The 20,769-nt window shown below is 43.5% G+C and overlaps 1 protein-coding gene across 2 annotated transcripts in view; it reads left to right on the top strand.

Annotated features, from left to right (window-relative positions):
* ARHGAP6 (Rho GTPase activating protein 6) overlaps positions 1-20,769 on the top strand; it is a 535,211-nt gene that overhangs the window by 502,867 nt on the left and 11,575 nt on the right. For both annotated transcript variants that reach the window (XM_058291579.2, XM_058291580.2), the window contains exons 9-10: positions 1,113-1,292; positions 12,221-12,318. In XM_058291579.2, coding sequence (XP_058147562.1) covers positions 1,113-1,292; positions 12,221-12,318 — 278 coding nt within the window. The remainder of the gene's footprint in view (positions 1-1,112; positions 1,293-12,220; positions 12,319-20,769) is intronic.

Here is a 20,769-nt window from a genome sequence, read left to right as displayed (position 1 = left end):
TCTGTGTCTCTCTTTGTTGTGTCACCTTGCTGCATCAGCTCTCCATGTGTGTGGCCCCACTCCTGGGCAGGCTGCACTTTTTTCATGCAGGGCAGCTCTCCTTACAAGGTGCACTCCTTGAGCCTGGGGCTCCCCTACACAGGGAACACTCCTGTATGGCAGGGCACTCTGCATGCATCAGCACTGCACATGGGCCAGCTCCACACAGGTCAGGAGGCCCTGGGTTTGAACCCTGGACCTCCCATGTGGTAGGTGGACGCTCTATCAGTTGAGCCAAATCCATTTCCCTTCTGCCTTTAGATCACAATCTCCACTCCTCAGGCTGATACATAAGGACCATCTACTTAGGCCCTTGCCTACCTTTGCTGCAGACCTCCCTGCCACCCTGAGCTTCCTGGGGCCCCTTGACATATTTCGCACATTTCTGTCTTTGCATATGGGGCTCTCACCACTGAGAAGGTAGCCCCTGCCCCAGTCCCTCTGCTTTCAGCCTACCAAGTTCTAGTCTTCCTTCAGTATTTTGTGCAAATACTACTGCCTCTGTGAAAGTGTCCCTGGGGTCTCCAGAGTTGAGTGTGTCAAATTTTTAACCCCTGCTTGTAAACAGTAGGTTTATTTTCCCCCTCTAGAATGTGAGCTCTTTAAAATAAGGACTGTGTTGTGATAATTGTTGGGAAAAGAAATAAAAATAATAATTATGATCCAAGAAAAATGCCTAACCTACAGTAGGTGCTGTGTGAACGGATGACTGGAGAGATGATGGATGGATGGGCAAAGGGATAGATGGAGGCAGGGAGGAGAGCTGGATGGATGCATGGATGAGTGTCAATGTTTCTGAAGTGCAGACAGGATAGAAAGTTTATGTAGAACCAATTTCAGAAGAAACAACTTGGAATGGCACAATTTTACTCCATCTGGTGTTGAGATGACCACTGATATGACCAAGCTATGAAGCAAAAGGAAAAGGATGGGGCTTTTCATGGATTCTGACAGAGATGATCCAGTCCTCACAGGAAAAAAAAAATATGGAAAGGAAAAATGCCATAGACTATTGCTCCACCCAGCATTGTGCAAAGCAAAAATAATCCTCCCTGTATTATCTTCTCTCATAGGTCACTGGGAACAAAATGACATCTCTAAACTTGGCCACCATCTTTGGACCCAACCTGCTGCACAAGCAGAAGTCGTCGGACAAAGAGTTCACCGTGCAGAGTTCGGCCCGGGCTGAGGACAGCACAGCCATCATCGTGGTGGTGCAGAAAATGATTGAAAATTACGAAGCTCTGTTCACGGTAGGTGGCCCTTCTTCGGTAGGACATCTCAGCACATTGTCTATCAGTTGCCTTGAGGCAGCAGCACAAACCACAAGTACAAGTATGCAGCCTTTTGGTCTACAATGCTGTCCACTGAATTCATGATTTCACTAAAAGTTTGTGACTCCACGTTTAAACAAACTTACCCCAAATGAGAAATTTCATTTTGTTGTCTCCTCAACATTGGTCACCTTTTGGAGTCATCCAGTTATTCATGTGGCAGTGTCCTTGACCCAAGGGTTAATGAAACCCTCCCTTTTGGAATTTGATCTGTGGGTTTCACATAGTCTTGTAACCTCCTGAATGATGACACCTCCTCCAAAGTCAATCCTGACATTTTACTTCCTGTGTAATACCTCACCCGACCTTCCCATGTCCTTCCCATGTCACTTCTCTGTCCACTGGGCCCCATTGCTTTTCCTTATGGATATTTATCTTACTCAGCATCGTGTTCATGGTCATTTATGACTAATTCCCCTAGTAGATTAGGCATGCATCTAAAACACGGGCTGTGCGCTTGTTATCTCCTCTCTGTATCCTCTGTACATTTTTGGAAGGCCCTTCATCTGGCAGACACTCAATAAATCATTTTTTTAATTTGTATTGAATTACCAGTTCCTGTTTTCCTTCATAAAACTGCATTGCTTGTTCCAACTTCCCTTGAAACATTAGAACAAATGCCAACTCTCTTCTATTTATGTTCCCCACTTAACTAGCATGTCAGAATTTACAGAAACTTGTTCTGTGTTCCTTTTTCCATTTCTCTGATGAGTTTATGACACCATAAACCCTACCTATGACACCAGGGCCTTTTGTGACTTCTTCAGCCAAGCAGGCTAGTTCCTTCTTTTGAATCTCCTGAATTATTTTGGCTATACTTATTAAGTGCCTTGCATTAGATTTATTTCCATGCTGCTTTATACCAAGTCCTTTTTGTAAATTCAAGAGCCAGTGGCTAAGAATCCTTGCCCTCTCTAGACTTACCGATGTGATTCTGCTCAATTAATTCAATACTCAACAAGCATCAATTTCAGCTTCTGTAAAATGGGAGAAATAAAACGAAGGCCTCATTCACAGGGTGGTTACCAGGATCGTTTGACATGTGAAAGCCTTCTGCCAACTGTAAAATTTTGTGCAAGTGTTAATTACTACTTATATTCATTGAGAGACATGAGCTACCCTAAGCCTCAGTGCTTCAATATGATAGACATAAATATGTCACTGGTATAAAGCTGAATCAGATGTTTGGTGGAACAGCCTTCCAGATGGTGACTTAGAGACCCTGCATCCTTTCACATAGAGGCTCTGCCATCCCCTAGGATTTTATGGGCCAGACCTAGAAGGGGCAGCCACCACCTCTGCTCATTGGCCAGAAATCAGCCTCCAGGCACTCCTATCTTCAAAGGAGGCTGGGAAAGGTATTCTGGCTGGGTGCCTAGGAGAAAGAGAGAATGGAATTCCATAGCAAAAATCTAGCTGTTGCTCTTCTTCATGTCCTTGTGTTGCACATACTACTCAAAAAATGTTGAGCTGAGTCACTGACTCTATACAAATTTCACACTTCAGCCAAAATGCTCACAGTTAATTATGTATTTGGATCAATCTATGTGAACTTTTTGACAGTTTCCTCAGGTTTTAAGTCACACATCTTCTTGGCATTATTTTATGCTCCCTGGATTTTCATTTGAATAAAGTAAGTATCTCTCTTTGATCCTAATTTTGTCTTCTAAATTCTATATTCTTAGCAAAGTTCTTCTGTAATGCAACCACAAATCACCAGGCATTTCTTTTCACTTCAGATACTAACAAAACAATTCCTAGCCTCCTAACAGTAGAGCCACTGCCATTTTAATTGTGATGTTCTCCTTCTTCCCATTTCCTGCCACCTGGATTATTAAGAACTGCAGTAGAAATTTTTCCAACATTTTCTGAGTCTGATATTTGCAGTTCTCCATGGGATTGATGTCACTGTTCTCTTGGGGAGTAACCCATATCTGTGCTCCCCATTTCTGTTCCTTACTTCTCAAGGCAACCTTTCCTGACCACCTTATCTCAAATCACACCCCTCCCTCCCAGCTGCCACCAACACACACACACACACACACACACACACACACGCACACATGCACTCCCTATTCCCTTTTCCCCCTGCTTTGTTTTTTCTCCTTAGCACCCATCACTCATATAGGGTTTTAATAATTTCTCATTTGTTGTGTTCTACCTGCTAGAACATATGCCTCATGACAAGACGGATTTTGTTTGTTTTTATTTTCTTTACCACATTACCCCTGTGCCTTGCCCATGGTAAAGACACAATAAATAATGGCTGAATGAGTAAGTGGTTCAAAGGTAGTTCTGTGGCATATGATCTCCATAATACCAATCCTTATGCCTTCTACGTGTGAAAAGATTTGGGCCTGAAGGAATGAAAGATGATGTGCTCTGAGTAAGTTAACCTTTCACATAACCATTCTTGATCTCCTCAGACTTATTATGGGGACTCTATATAGAGAAAAGGAAGAGTGAAGTGGGAGGAGAGGTGGGTCAAAGATTCCGAGCTGGGTCAGTAGAAAGAAAACTGGCTCTGGAGCCAGAAAAACTTTGCTGTAGTACTATCTCTGCTACGCATTAGCTATGTTACCTCATCTCCTTAGATTTCTGTTTCTTTATCCAAGATATGAGTCAGAATGAATGATATCCAGGACTCCTACTAGCTGTAAAAACTGCATGATTCCGTGACCCAGCACTGACTTCCCTCTTTTATTTCCAGGAAGCACAGAATAAAATAATCTCTTCACTTTTTAGTTTCTTTTGGCATATTTGGCATTTCAGAATATACTTGGTTATACCAAGGCTGGTGGTTGGTTGACAAAGCTGACCTGTTTGAGTGGACAAAAATTTAACCATGTATATAGTTGGCATTTTTTAAGGAACTTGCAGAAGTATTACTGTAATTCCAAGCAAGGAAAGCTGACACTAGACAAGACCAGTTGGTTGGTGGTAGTTAGCAAATGAGCAGCTTCCCTGTCCTCGGAGAGGTTTCTGGGATTGGAAAGGGAGCATCGCTTCCTATTGGCAGTGGAAAGAAAGACTTGTTAGAGAAGGTGGCCGTGAGCTTGACCTTGAAGGCAGAATGCACCCTGGAGGCAGTGATTTCACGGAAGAACTGGGATAGAAGGGATATAGAAATCCACAGAGGCCTGGCAGGGGCCCATAGTTTGCTTTGACTGTTCAAGTGTCATCCATTTCCTGATGCTGAGAATTCCTCTCCCAAGTGGCCAGTATCTGAGTTAATGGGAAAGCACAGAAAAAAAATCTGGCTTTGTCTTATACAGAAGAGGCGCCTCCATCCGGAGGTTGACACATGGTTCAAAACTCTGCCTAGGACAGAGGCTTTAGCATTGGTTATTTGCTTTTCAGGTACTGGCTTGGAAATGTTAGAGCTGGAACAGCTCATGATAACCATCATGGCCACACTAGCAAAAGACAGAGGCAACAGATGGTAATCATGGGTCTCAAATGTGAATGTGAAACAGAGTCTTAAGGATATTTGTTAGACATTCCGATTCCTGAGCCCTTCTCCAGAGAGTTGGATTCAGTAGCATTGGCTTGGGGATCAGCATTTTCCAATGAGCGCCTCCAGGGGGCGTCCGAAGCACACCTTGGGAAGCACTGGTCTGGTGGAAAGACCTTGAGCTTTGTAGTGAGCAACCAGAATCCATATCTCCACTCAGCCATTTAGTTGCTCTGTGATCCTGGGCCCGGGCAGAACTTCTCTAAGCCTTCATCTTCCTCTTGTTAAAAAACAAACAAACAAACAAAAAAGGATGAAGTTACCTACTTTTCAGGATGGTTGTGAGAATTAGGAATAACATTTTAAGTCACCTAGAAGAGAAATGGGCATATAATGGACACTCAAAAAAAGAGAGAGAGCGAACTGCTATCATTATATTAAATTGATGAAATGCCTGCTCCCCTAAAACATGAGCAGGCCTTGCCGAGCACTCTGTATAATTCTGTGGCCTAGCTCCTCACCCTGCTTTCCTTTTTTTCTTTTTTGCATAACGTTATCACCTTCTCACTCACCATATAATTTACTTATTCATCATGCTTAGCAAAACCTATTAAAATGCAGACTTTATGAAGGCAGGGGTTTTTGTTTTATGTACTGACACCTCCAAAGCTGCTAGAATGGTGTTCGGTAGGTGCTGGGAGCGCAGGGATTATTTGATGAGTAAATACTGCAACCCTACACTACTGGGGCAAATGTTCTGGTTTTGGTTGGTTGGTTGGTTTGGGTTTAGTGCCCATATCGCTTAGATTCCCTGACCTTGATATCCTCACCCTCCATTTCTGATATTGTCAGCTATTAGCAAACCAGATAGCAGAAAAATTATCCTCTCTGGGAACCCAGGAAATAAAGCATATGAACAATACATACATAGAAATGGTCACTGTCATCACTGGAAGCAGGAGGCGGTCACCCACTAAATCTTCGAAACAACGATTTGTTCTGCAAGTTGTCCCTTCTCTAAGAGACGTTGGCAATCCCAGAGAACACATTTCATTGCTCTTGGAATTAATAAGTGCTTCAGAGCGGAGTGGAGAAAACTGTTGGCTCATTCTAAGGACTCAAATGATCTGATCCCTATTAGGGCTTCTTTCTCAGAGAAGGAGCAGGAGGAGGAGGCACCTCTCTCATAAGCTGGTGAAAAGTCCCGGGATGAAGGGGCGAGCGGGAGATGTGAGAAAGCCAGCATGTTCCCACCCCACTGGGTCGTCAGCCTGAGCTGGGGGCCAGCATGCGGAGCACGTGGGAGATTTCAAATGCGAACTACTGGGAGCAGGGGTCAAAGGCTGCGATGAGGATTCCAAGCTCAGCAGCCAAGCTGGGTTTGTGTTTTCTTCATTCCCTAATGTATTTTTCTTAAATCCTCTTTTGCCTGCAAAGTCAAAAGGAGTCAAGCAGTGATTCAAATCATGAAGCAAGAAACCACCCCCTACCAACCTAGTTGGATGATTATGTGTGTTTTCCGTTTCTCTTTTTTATATAGTCCAAGTAAGCACTCTTTACTGAGCATTGACTGTGTGCTAGGACCTGAGATACTAATTTTGTGCATCATTGGCTTAATTTTCACCACCATTTCATGAGGAGTAAGCCAAGTTCCTCTGCCCAAGTCATGCAGCTACCAAGTGAATCCTCTCTGCAGTGCGATTCCTACCCCCCCTGCCCCATGTGGAATTGGCACTCTGATGTAGCATCTCAGATATGGTCTCCATCTTGGGACAGGGCATGGGGTGGGAAGAAAGACAACATTGACTTTAGCCCATCTGAAAACAGGGCTCCAAGGAGATCTTTACCAGCACAGCCCCTCTGGACTCATCGTGGTAGGGACCCACTTGGTGCCCAGGCCTGCAGACGTCTGCAGGGGCCAGTGCACATCCCTGTGGGGCCTGCTCACATCGTCCCTGCGTGCAGTGAAAGATGGCATGTACTGTTGGTGTCACACAGGTGGTGGGAAGCATCCCGCATCTGGGCTGATTCCACTTCCTATAACCTGTCACCATGGAGCAAAGACTGCTCATTTTTCTTCTCTTCCTTACTTGAGCCATTCCCCACGGAGTTCCACAAGGCTTGGGCTCTTGCACTGTTTTTTTGTGCACCAAAAGCCTGCCCAGGATGCATCAGATGCTTGAGAAATGTTAATATTTGTTGAATTTAATGCAGCTCTCCCCTCTGAATGCATGGCAGACCACTTAAATCGTTAAACCACTGGCCACAACAGAGCCATGCAAAGTGTTCTTGGCTGGGCTTGGCTTTGTTTGAGCCTTTGCTCCATTAAACAGCAAAAGCAATTTCTTTCAATGTGTTTGTGAACTAAAAAAATGTCATCGTGACTTCCAGTGCCATTTACTTGTGCGGAGGAGTGTTTGAGATTTAAAACGCCAAAGCATTATTCTTGGTCAAATGAGAAGGAATAGATGGATGCGGAATGGTGTGCCAGGTCCTGAAAATTGCTTTTCTGGAAGTCCTAACGGTTTGGTAGGGCGACACAGGAAATGGAGAAATGGAGAAAACACACACCTTTTTCCCTGCTCTGCAGTTTATGGAATAACTTTGTCCTAGCAGTTATGCCCCAGGCAATCATTCAAGGTTTCTTATTTATATTTTGAAAGGATGGATTTCAATCGTGACACTTTTCTTCCTTCATATATATGGTCCTTACATTTTTCTCTGAAACATGAGAGTCAAAGCTGTTTTGATTTTTGGAAGAGCATTGTGATTTGAAGGAACACATTAAAATCTAGAGAGCTGAGTCTCCAGATAAACACACCCATAAATGGTGTCCTTAGTACATACCTAAAATCACTAAATAACTGACTAAAATCCAGTACAGATTTCAGTGTGAAATAATAAACTTTAAGTACAGAAGCTTTGGGGGCTGGGTTTTGTTTTTTCATTTTAACGTGCAGAATTGCTTGATTATAAAAAAGAGTAGCCCATTTTTCACTACCCTACCTCTTATTTCCATCTTGCCCTACAGAAAATCCCAGAAGCCAAAAAATTTTTGTTTGATTATCTGAGCCATACATTTCATTTTTCGAGTTTTTTATATTGATGGGCACAATAGCTTAAGAATTTGTTGGGAAAATGCTCATGATCCTCAGCTGGGAAAGGAAATTTAGTTTTCCAGCTCTAGAAAGGAATTGTGACATCAGGGACATCGTCAGCTGGGTATTGTTTATGAAGAACAACACTCCTGGGTTCTTTTTTTCTAATATTTCAGTGACATTTATTGAACATCCATTGGGTAGAAAGCACCAACCTAGCCTGTCCTCAAAGAGCTTAAAATTGAGTAAGTGGGTGAAGGGTCATGGATGGGTTGGAAGAAGCTTTTGGAAAGGAAAGACAAAATACAGGGAGGAAAAGGAGTTAAGATGTCCTGGACTGCAAGTAAGAGAATGTCAACCAGAGGTGGCTTCCCCCAGCAGGCTTGCTTGCCTCAGGTAAGAAGCAGCATGGGGGCATGGTTTCAGCAGCTCAGGGACACTTTTCTCTCTCTACTTCGCCATCTTCAGCTGGAAAATGACTGCAGATGTTACCGCCATCTCTGCTGTCATCATCACATTCAGTGACAAAGAGATGCCTTTGCTCTTGTGCATCACTTCTCAATATGGAGGGAAACCTCTTCCAGACTCCTACCAGCCTCGTGCCTTCAGGGGACCTTGGCTGGAGTTGGCACACATGACCTTGCCCTAGCTGTGACGGAGGCTTGCGGGCAGAGAAACCCATCCTTGGAAGCCTGCATCAGTTCCGGGTGAACAAGACAGGGAATCGCTGCCCTCCAAAAACTGATCTTCCAGTGCTGTGACCAACAGGAAGACTGGAGGTCTGGGGGAAGAGAAGTCACCAGAAGGAGAAGCTACGGGCAGCCTGGCTTCTAGAGCGTTGTAGTGGAAGGGCTGAGAGGTCGCCGGCTGGAACTCAAGAAAATCAAAAGTAGTTTGAGAGCAGAAACATATCGAGAGGACACCCACAAACATAATTACCCATGATAAGTGTTCAGCAAAAGAAAAGAGAGTGATGATTTTCTCTGGGGGTGTGGGATAGGAGACAGTGATGGCTGAAAAAAATCTTAAGAAAAACATCTGAGAACATATATTGGCCATCTCCCATGTTATTGCTTTTGTTTGTTTTTTAATTTTTTGATTTATTAAGTCTTTCATCTAATAGTGTTATTAGCCCTCTTTGCAATTCGTAAGGCACTTTCAAATCTGTTGGCCCTTTCGATCCCCGTAACACTCCCATAAAGGAAAATGGGACAAGTAGAGTATGCCTGGTTTTTAAAATGCAGGAACTGAACCCTAAGGACGGTGGAATAGTTTCGATGTAACAGTTATGTCATCCAAAGCGCCATTAAAAATGAAGGGAAAAAAAAACATTAAAAGAAGAAGGTGGTGGATGTGTCCAAGTTTTCATTTATTATAAGCGGCAGAGCCAAAATTGAACCTCAGGGCTGCATCCTAAATCCTAAAAAGGTGTGCATAAGTGAATTGTCATCTCATTTCTCAATTAAGTATCTAAATTAATAGCAAATAAATGCTCACCCAATTGAACTGAGCTGGTAGTTTGACATTTGTATGGAATGATCAGAAAGGAAATGTGCAATACAGAGGATGAAGAAGTATAATTAGGAAACAGCACCAGATGCTGTTACGTGAGCACTGAAAGTCAGCACCAGGCATCATTTCCAATTCCCTGCCCTTGTCTTCCCCCTGGCCTCAATTTCCTGATCCATTGCTTAATTAAAACAAACAAGTTTTATCTTATGAATTTTGAAACTGTCTTAAATTATTTTGTAACAAGATGGGATGTAGACGAATGACTGCATGAATGAATTGTATACCTGCAGTCACTCTTGAATAATACACAGGAAAACATTTTCTACCCTCCTGAAATAAATATATCGACATTTTAAACTATATCTTTTTATTTATCTGTAGATAGTATCTCCAAGCCAAAATGGTATCCTGGGCCTTTTAAGAAGAAGCTATAGATATATTTGTAGCCTTGACCTTTCTTATTTGCATTTGTTACCAAATAAGAATCATATATGCTACCTAAAATAGGTTTCAATATTTATAATTGGATGGGAGTTCAGCCTAGTTGAATGGGTAAAAATTCCTTTAAATTAAGGAATAATTTAACAAAATTTATGACAAGTTATTTTTGAAATAAGGATTGATACTTCCTCTAATTCCCAGATATTTACACAACGAATTGAAGGTATGGAAGTGGGAAAAAGCTCAAGTTAGAAGCACAGAATACGAAGGATGTGCATGAGGGTGACTGCCCAGGGAGAAGACAGGAAATACAGATTGCAGAGAGTAAGCAGTTGGAGGCCTTCAGCTTTAGGTATGAAAAGGTTTATGAGCAGGGAAGATCTTGATCTGAGCATTCTAACAACCATGTAGAGAAGAAATGTGATGTACATGTTGGAGGAAATCACTAGCGCACACGTTAACAAGCTGTGGCATCAAATGTCCATTAAGGATATGTCTTTCTTTTTAAACTAAGAACTCAACTCAAGCTGTCCTGAAGGACTTTGGGCCTCACATAGCTGCACAATCCAAGGGCAAATATAGCTTCATACATAGCTTTATCCAGGATTCACAATGTCAAGAGGCTCTTTTTCTCTCTCCCAATTTGTTGGTGCTGATTCCTCAAGTGTTGGCACAATCCTCAGAAGCCATATGGTCGTAGGATGGCTACAGGTGTCCCAGACCCTGGAGCTTCTCTCTCAGAAGTCTCAGGGAAATGCTCAAGATTTTTATTGCCTCTAATGGCAACCACAGGGGTGAAGGGAATGGCATGATAGGTTGACTTAGGCTAGGACACATGCTTCACCCTTGAGCTATGGCTTGGGGAGCAGTTGACTCTCCAGAGGGAAATTGGGACATATCAGTTACAAGAAGAGGGATATGGAGGCTGGCAATGGCCAACAGATGATCACTACAGAGGGGCAACATGGGCTCAAACTCAGGTACTTGCAGTTGGGATGGAAGAGAGAGGAGGGAAATAACAGGACTTATGGAGATGGAATCAAGTAGATCCCTTGGTTCTGAGTGGAAAGGGGAAAAAGGGCAGGGGACACAGAAGGGCTTGACTTCAACTCAGATTTTGAACTTGTGGGACTAGGATTTGGCAATGTCTCTAATGAAGTCTCAAGATGAAGAAGGAGGAACAGATTTATGAGAAAAAGAAAGAATTTTCTTGTTTTCTCATCCCTGTTTTTATTAATAAAATTGTTTCCAGCTTCTCAGAACTCAACAACAATAAAGTTCTGCAAGAGGCAGGAGACAGATTCTTCTACCAACCATTTATTCTCAGAAGACCTGCCCCCGTGGTCCTCAGTCTCTTCATGCCCATCCCTCATGGGAAAAGACTCAGATTGAAAATGTATTATCTCACAATAGTTTCTTTTTCCTTTGGTCAGGTTACCAGCCATCTACGGGGTGGGGGTGGGGGGCTGGGTTCAGTCTTCTTTCATAGAACATTTCCACATAGGTGGCTTAGGTGGGCGAGGCTGTCTTCTATCAAACTGTGGTTTGGGCTTAGAGAAATATGTGGCACGCATCTATAGAACTCTAGTCAACACCTCGTGGAATTACGGAACAAGAAACTTTTCATTGGCAATAGGCCAGGGCCAGGAAGGAAGTAATGGCAGGCAGGGAATGATGATGTAACGAGTGCAAAAGTAGTAGCCAGCAACATGTCATAACTCATTTAATCACCAAAGCAACCCTTTTTGGTGAATACTATTTTTGTGCCCATTTTGCAGGTGAGGAAACTAAGACCTAGAAAGATTATGTTCCTTATCAAAAGTCTCACATCTAGTAAGTGGTGGAGCTAAGGTTCGAACATAGACAGACTGGGTCAAGGGTCTGTTCTCTCAACAATCTGACCATATGTTCCTGAATGACCCAGGACAGTTGTAATTTATGCCTGTTGTCTTGGCATGATTATACATAGGAACTCTAGAAAGTCACCCCCTTTGGACAATAAATTGTAGCCCCCACTCCTTTACTTAATCACTGTATCTTGCTTATTCCAAGCCAGGAAAATCCAGTCTGAGTAACAAAGGCAACCAAATGATTTGGTTCTATCACCAGGCATAAGAGGTGTGACAGTTTGGATTAAACATGACTATCTGGTAATCATCCACTTTGTCCTAAGGATTAAAATGGCTGTACAAGTTGGCATGGGTCTGATTTTAATCAACAAATCACTCTGCTGTCTTTCGACCTTTGAGGCTCAGTGTCATGCTCTTGTAAAGTTGCCAGTGACCATGGTTTCCCTCTTTCCAGAATGGTTTTACCTATGCCTGAACATTTGGCCCCTCCAGGTTTCCCCGGATCTCCAGAACGAAGTGCTAATCAGCCTGCTGGAGACCGACCCCGACGTTGTGGACTATTTACTCAGAAGAAAGGCCTCCCAATCATCGTGAGTATTACAGGTTTCCGTCTTCTAAAGCCATGCTGAGAATGTCCTTTTCCACTTCTAAAGAATAAGAAAGGTTTCCATAGCTCTGTGCGTGGTGATGCCGAGTAGAATTTGGGCAACTTTCTGGCAAATTTCATTAGTTGACCTGACCAGAAAAATGCTTCCCTCTTACTAAAATCTACTTATCAAATTAGAAACCACTTTATGGGATTTTTCTGCTTAATTTTTTAATTTTCTCTATACCCTTGATGTCCTTTTGATTAAGTCTACTGGGAAAAAGCACAAACTCACTGGCCAGAAGTTCAAAGGACTGTGAAATGCTGCAGTGATTCTTCTGGAATCCAGAAAACTACGCTTAGAGGCCTGTAAGGCAGCCCCTGGAGGTGTCTTAAGGGTACAGCTTTCCCAGAGGGAATAGCACATTACCAAACTGCAAGATAGGTACTGGCTAAAACCAAGTTACCCACGGAGGTAGGCACCCTTTTGGCTCTCCCATTCTTCATAGCCAACATCCTTTTGATAGAAATGCACAATGGTCTCCGTGTGAGCCCATGTTTGCAATGAGGAAAATGGAAGCTGTGCTGCAGGCTATGGTTTCCTTCCATTTTTGCCCACAAAGAAGGAGCTCTGAATTTTCCCATGAGGTAAATTTCATAGTTAATGCCAGCACACACCATTTGCCACCTAGGCAGTGTGCATGAGGGGTGCTGTGCATTTGGCAAAACCAGTTAAGGAGATCATACCACACCATTAACTGGGAACAATGTCACCATGAAACCAACGCTCAGATGTGTGACAAGAACTTTGTCATTATTTTCTCATGAAAGTATCACTTGCATTGTACTTTTAATCGACTGAAGTTCTACATTTCTAAGAGGTACATTTTTCCTGTTTTATCACCTCTGAAACTGGGATGAATCTTACAAGGGAGAGCATGTCCTATTTTAATTCATAGCATTTTTCTTTCTTAGCCATATATAAAATAATTTGCCTTATATTCAATGATGTCTTAGAAATGAGGTTTGGCTTTAACCATTTAATTCATTTCATTTAATCAATGAACTATGGTAAGTTATTCCTATATATTGATGTTGAGTTTAACGAGTTAATTTCCACTTAATCTCAGATTTTTAAAAATTATTAGAATATTTAAAGAAAATTGGTAGAAAAAATTTTCCTAGACCAGTCAGTACATTAATAGCACTGCTAAATTCAACAACACTCCATTTTCTACTCACTCCTGAGCATGGAAGAGTATATAATTGGATCGCTCTTTCAAATGTATTTTTTTTTTAGTTCAATTCTGCACCCATCATTCTCAGACCAAATTCTGATTTGAGTAAGATGTTCTATCTGGATTCTGGCTCAAGAAACCTCTGGTGAATGAAAATCTATTCAAATTGCATAAACAAGCTGGCTTGCCATGGTCTTGCTTTTCATATCAGACATTTGGTTTCAGGTACATTTTTCTGAGATTCCTAACCCTCACTGAGATGGAAGTTCTCATTTAAGTGAACAAATGGCTTTTCTTCACAGCAAGTTCACATACCACCAGAACCTTAATGAGCTTACTCGTTACTCTCTCCTATGCACGAAAACAGACGTGGCGGCATTTCTGTTTGTGACACTTCCATAAGCTTCATTTATAACCAACATGTCATTGATTCTAGAAGACACACACCTAAGACACCCCTGGTGTTGACTGGCTGAATTTCTGCTTTTTTATGGTATCATTAAAGAGCTCAATATTGTATATTAAAGAATGGCTAATGTTAGTGATTCTATGTGATTTTCAAGTATGCTCTTTGCAGTAAGATGCCAGGATAAGAAGGGAGCCTCTGTTCCCCTGCTCTTTTGGGAAAGGGGAATTAAGCATATTAAGCCCAGGCTGTACAGTTGTCCAGGTTCTCATGTCTCCCACCCCTGTAAGAGAAAGAAGTAGAATTGTGAAGTCTAGACAAGTTGACTCTAGACCAAGATCTTAGGTGAGTGTCTGCTTCAAGGAGAAGGAAGTGAAGCTCACAGGAGCCGAGACCAGCCTCTGTGGATGGCAGGGGCTAGTTAGCAGAGATCCAAAAACATCTGGAGAAGATGTACTTGGAAAGTAGGAGAAGAAGAGAGAGCATTTTTCCCTCCAGACACAGGCCAAGGAGTAGACCAGAAAGATGATCATGACATCATGAAGGAAAAATATGTAAACTAATCAATAAATACTTACTTTTCATGGTCTTTGCGAGTATGAGCATCCTTCCCTTCAAGCTGTAGGTCATCTTCAGTCCCTAAGCACGCACTTCCCAAACTCTTCCATGCATACAGACCACCATGGTATCTCACTAACCTGCTGCTTCTGAGTCCATGCCAGTGGAATCACATTTCTAACAGGCTCCCAGGTGATGCCAATGCTTCCAGTCGTGATCCTCACTTTGAGTGGCGAGGGCTCATACTCTTGCCCTTCAGTGCTTGCAGACTTGCTGGAGGAGGCCTCAAAGGGTAAGAATGGTAGGGGCATGTTATGAGGTAGGTCACGGGTGCCAAGTAGGATGTGGCTGAGCCAGTGTTCTCAGACTTGCATGCTCACTGGAATCACCTGGGGAGCTCGAAGAAATGGTATTCCTGGGTGCCACACCCAGAGATTCTGACCCATTTCGTCCAGGGTGCAGCCTAAACATTGGGAGTTTTACATGATCCCCATGTGATTGTAACGAGCAGCCAGGGCTGAGATGCACCGAATTGGAGGCAGTGCAGCGGATACCACATGTTTACTAGTACATACGGACATGAGGAGATTGCTGACGCTGCAGAGGAATTCTTCATGTTGGGCAAGGACCATACATCCACTTGGAGTTTGGAGTAGGGAAACAGATGGACCCTGCAGTCCAGGGGGTGGCTTGCAAGTATAGGAAGTATTACAGGGAGCTTTGAGGACTGGGGGTGGGGGGGGTGTCTAGAAACAGTCTGGGGTGGACTGGAACACTTGAACCAAGGCCTGGACATAACAGTCACTGTGTCAGCTGGCCAGCACAAAGGACAGCTGAGGATGGCACTATCAGGGAGCAGTGATGAGACCTAAGAGAGAGTACAGCACCCCAGCTACCAGATGGCACTGGCTATGTTGGCATGACAATTGTCCATCAGTAAAACAGTTTTCCCTGGGGTACGCTTGGATGGTGTAACCCAATGTGTATGAGCTTCGGATCCAGAGCCAGTCCAAGTGAGTTGGGATTCCAGGTCCACTGCTATTAACTGCATGGACTTGGGTCAGTTAGCTCATCTCTCTGTCTCCATTTCCTTACCTGTAAATGAGAGATAAAAAAGTAAAGTAATGCCAACTTTATAGCATTGCTGTCCTCTTAGGATAGCATCTGGCAGAGTATAAATGCTTAATGAATGCTGATCACTAGGAGGTCACTTCAGATTTCACCAGTTTGTCCATTTACAACTTCTGACTGGAGACTTGGGCCTCACTCGATTATGCCTTGGATTCCATGAGACAGTGATCTATGGAGGCAATAGAGTGCAAGAGAGAAGCCAGGCACTCTGAGCTGTGGCTTAGTGTCTGGAAGAAAAGCCCAGCTGGGTGTGTTTACTCTGGTAGGCATCAGAGAGATGGTGTTCTTTCTGGAACAAAGGAGGGAGGAGGCCACAGCACTGACGTGGGAGCACAGCCCACTTGCAGTAGGCTAGGTACGTATAGGAAGGTAGCAGAGGCCACTGCATGTTGGCAGAATGTGGGGAAGAACGCGTGGCAAGCCAAGGCACAGTGGGAACAGACAAGTCTCTGGTTTTGAAGGTTTTATTTAGTAAAACCGCAGGGCAGACATTGAGCATTAGGCTTCGAAAGGCCAGAAGTGAAAAGATGAGCAGGAAGGTGACAGAGTGGGTGGTAGCGGTGGCTTCTAAAATGAGCACCATTGTGTGCATGCTCCCTCAGTATTTGCTCCCAACCCTTTGACCTTTGTTCCTGAAACTTCTGTCCTCTACTGCCAGTTCACATACAAAAGTGAAGCTTTAGAGTCCTGTGACATCAAATGAAAACCATGCAAGATTATCTTTGGAAGGGGAAAGAAGCAAGTTTTTAAAAGAGTGTAAAACCAAGAGCAAGAAAATATTTATTATAATTTCGGTGTGAAAGCTCAAACATTCCATGATACTTGGGACCTTAATGTTTTGCTTTAGTGTGCGTTTTTTCCCTTCCTTATGCAACATCAGAATTGGGGGAGTGGAAGGAGGATGCATTATTTTTTTCTTGTGCTTGTCTATTTAATATTTTTGGCTTCAACCAAAATGAGATGCCAAAGGGAGATTAGAGATTTTTTATTACTAAGGATGTAAGACTTCCAGGTTTGCTTGTTTTTTAATTGCTCATCTGGGCCATTTATTTATTAGAATGCTCTTTTCTTCAAAGGTACGTAAAATAGATTCCCCCTCCCCTCTTTGATGTAGGGACCTGAGGAAATGGGATGAGAATTGAAGGTTAATCAAAGAGGATTTTGATTGCAGAAGTTTGAAGCCGAACAAAAGTATCCTTCCTAGGTGGCAACTAGGGTGAGGAGCATGAGGTACTCTCCTCAGGCACAAAAGTCAAAGGGGTACCCCAAAACTCAGTCATCAAAATAAACAATAGTGTAATGCAACATCTGAAAAGAACAACAGTTTTAAATACAGACTAGCACCCAGCCGAGCCTTAATGGAACCTGAAACAAAAGGTAGACTGTGTGCCCTTGGCTTAAATGGAAGCATGCTCAGCAATGATAGTTTCAAAACCTACTTCGTTGCTTATTTCATTTTTAACCAAGAGAATTGCCGTGTTTGACGGTTTCCCTTGACCAGGTGACAATCTTACATAATTTTTAATTAACTTAAACTGAACTATAATTATTGTAAACATTGTTTGGACATACATGTAATATCTACACTTAAAATCATGTTCTGAGTTCTAGTGCATCTGCTTTTCAATTTTTCAGTAATTTTCCATGGCTTTGGTGCTCTGGGGGGAAAGTTATCCATGAAAAAATGCATAAAAGCATGTCTATAAGGGCACACATTTTTCTTTTTGCCTCCAGCTCCTCAGATTGGAAGGATTCTGCATGAGGGATGCTTTGCAGAAGTGAGCATCGTTAACATGAATATGCTCCATACATCCATAGCTGGTAGTGTTCAGGTCATCTGACAAAGTAACCAGCCCCAGCAACAGGTCTTGTCATTTAAACGTGAGTTGAGAAAAGGTATAAGGAACATTTGTGCTTATTCCGTCAAACCTCACAGATTCCACAGGAATATAGTGTTAATACGGCAAGGTTAAGTGCAACAAGCTTCTCTGCTACATTCTGGAAACAAGACCAAAATAAAACAAATTTACCTGCATCTGGGGAGAAGGCCCATATGGATGAATCAACCCCATCGGTACTTATTTTTAGATTTCATTGTATTTCTTTTAGTGACCTACACAAGGTTTTTACCAGAATTAATGCTAAAAAAAAAAATAGCTACATCGGTGATTAACTAATCTAGACCATGGATGATGACCTGGAGGAGGAAATTTCTTCTCTGGAGAAGAAAATTTCAGAAGGGGAAAATGACTGTTTTGTTTAGCTGGAGGTTCATCCTGTCAAATAATAAGTGTAATATCTTCATTCTGGGAAAGTGTTGGGCTTTCTTGTAATTTAAAAGATACCACATTTAAGTGATCAAATAAATAATCACAGAGGTCATTTATTTTAATCTTTCAAAGATCATCGTTAAAAATGTCTTTTGCCACAAAACCATTATATTGGAGTATTATGAGATGGACTAAATGTTTTTGCTGGTAAATGTATAAAATCAGAAAGGTTTTCATGAAATTTCCAGAGATAGGAAATTTGATTTTATCAGATGAGTATACCAATGAGGAATCCTATTGACTTGCAGTTGTAGCTAATGGCTTCAACCATCATTCCCTTCCAGTTCCCTGGAAATGAAAAAGCACTAACCACACACACACACACACACACACAGAGATACTACATTCAAGAAAACTTTCCAGACAAACAGTTTTCAAGAAAAATTTATTGTGGAATAGGGGATTTCGTTATGAAAAATTCCAAAGAGTCTGAATGAACCTACTATGGGATGTCCATTCAAAATGAAGGTTAATTTACCACATCACCTCTTGCTTTTCGATGTACAGCTTCTTTGTAAAGATTACTTTGAAGCTCGTTCATCTGGCCCACTGGAAAGAAGATGAAGTGGGCATGGTTTTAGCTTTACCTGTCAAAATGCCTCCATACCCCAGGCTATTAGGAGTGAATGAATAATGGATAAAACTGAGGGGAGAAATTTCACCCAAGTCCTAGGCAAGTTCTGATGTTGGGGGTCTGGCTTCACCGCCAGATGGGGCATTTAGAACCACAACGGCTCCTCTTTGGTGTGGGGTGCAACTGTCCCTAGGACTCTGCTGCTTGGCACACTTGAATGTGAGTAACATGAAAATCCTCCATAAATCCAGAGTTGCTGTGGCACTGGATTCCTTGCTCAGTACAAGGAAGTGTCCGGGAAGGTGATGTGCTTTGAGTTCCAACAGACTTGAGGCTTGACCAATCGCGCCAAGGACGAACCCAACGCAGGTCTGGAAACGCCCCTGGAGTTTCTCGCTGGGGATGCTCCGTGAGGGGCTGGGCTGGCAACATCCGGTGAGTGAACCGGAGTTTTCCGTTTATCCACAGAACAAGTTCTGTGCTTCCGGCCGCCGGGCAGGCCTGCCCCCAGTGCCCTGCCAGCGCGTTTACGCCCTGACCCGGAGGCACCACGCTAAGGGTGAGAATGCCATTTGGTCTCCGTGCCATCCCATGCTCGTGTGGTAGCTGAGCCTGCCCTCGGCGGTGTGGCCGGGCCTGGGTTTCCGGGTGTCCTGGGGAGACCCACTGTCACGGAGGCAGGAGCGTGTGCCCTGGCAGCCCCTCTACCCACCGCTCCTGACCTCAGGCCTTCAAGCCCTGAGACCTCGAGAGAGCGCCCCTGGGCTGTTCCCCTCTTCCTCAGCCTGTGTCGAACTGGTTAGAGCCTCTGGTGCCAAGAAGTACCTGAAAACGTTCCTGCAGTCCGCCAGGCCCTCAACTCAAAACTGTCTTCTTAGTGTTGGATCATCTTAGAGGCAAACTGTTGAGAGGACCTTGGTGGCTGCTTGTCTCACTGGGCCGAACTAGCCCAGGGGCCCCATTTTCCTCAATTTGACCCCGTGTGTCCTGTGGAAAATCATTAGAGCTCTTCCTCCTGGGCTCATTCTCCCACCGATGTGCAAGAATTTGAGACGGCGGCTAAGTGGGTGTGGGTCTGGAGGAAGGCAGTGCCCCCTGGGGCGTCCCCGGAGCTGACTCTGTGGTGGCTTTCAGTGTCCTTAGGGGACCCCGAACTTGGCTGGCCACGGCTCTGGCAGCTGTAAACTGGAAGGAAGTGTTTCCTTTTTTCTTGTTTTTCTCTCCAGGTTTCAGGCTCAGGGAACTTTTCTTTCCCGTCTGTCTCCTCTTGCCGTTCATGTTCCCAGTGCAGGACGCCGGGCTTCATTCACGCCCTGCCTTCTCATGGAATTTTGGGTCACAAGGACTTGTGTTCTGATTTGTGACTGTGTGTGAAAAGGCTCACAGAGCTCGGCAGGTTTTATGATTTATTTAGCCACTTGGCCAATGGCCTTCAGTGGAGATGGTCATTTCCATAGCATTAGGAATGTCCTGGAAACTTGGGGTGGAATAGGTTTTTGAAGACAAAATGGCCAGACTCATGGAGCAGAGATCCAAAATGAAGGTACCCGCAGCCCCAGGGACCCAAACCCTGCCAGGGCACAGGTGTGCTCCGCAGAGCCCGCCTAGCTCTGCTCGCAGGTGCCAGGGGTCTCTCCACCCGCTGCTCAGCCTGGGCTCTGCGTCTCCACTTCCCATTGTGTTGCCTAAGTGGACCGACATGTATGTGTGCATGTGTGTGCATGTGTGTGCATGTGTGTGTGTGTGTGTACATAGGGTTTTGGGGGTGTGTTATATATGCGCTTATGTGTGAATGTGGGTATGTGTCTATGGGCTTATGTGGCTCTGCAGTTGTATGCGTGTATGTATGTGCTCATGTGGGAAGGTGTGTTTATGTGCGCTGCATGTGTTCATATGTGGGCGTGTCTTGATCCTGGATTTGCTTCATACGAGTTTAATAACAAAGCAACAGGAGGACGTGAAAGTATTTTTTCAATCTCTGAACTGCCTGTGCTGCATAGTAAGAGTCCTGAGAAGTGAATAAAGTAGCTCTGCTTTGATTTTTAATCAGTGGGCTCTTGTGTGGGAAAACAATTCTTGGACATGGGTCCTTAGGCAAATTCAGCCCCCACCTTACCAACCTGAGAAAACAAAATGATACATGGGAAAACACTGTAAAGTTTCAAGAGACCATTAAATCTATCAAATGCAGCCCTTTACCACTGATTTTTAATAATGT

Source organism: Dasypus novemcinctus, chromosome X (genome assembly GCF_030445035.2).
Source record: "Dasypus novemcinctus isolate mDasNov1 chromosome X, mDasNov1.1.hap2, whole genome shotgun sequence".
Taxonomy (NCBI): domain Eukaryota; kingdom Metazoa; phylum Chordata; class Mammalia; order Cingulata; family Dasypodidae; genus Dasypus; species Dasypus novemcinctus.
The sequence above is the reverse complement of the archived record's forward strand: the minus strand, read 5'-3'. Positions and strand labels throughout refer to the sequence as shown.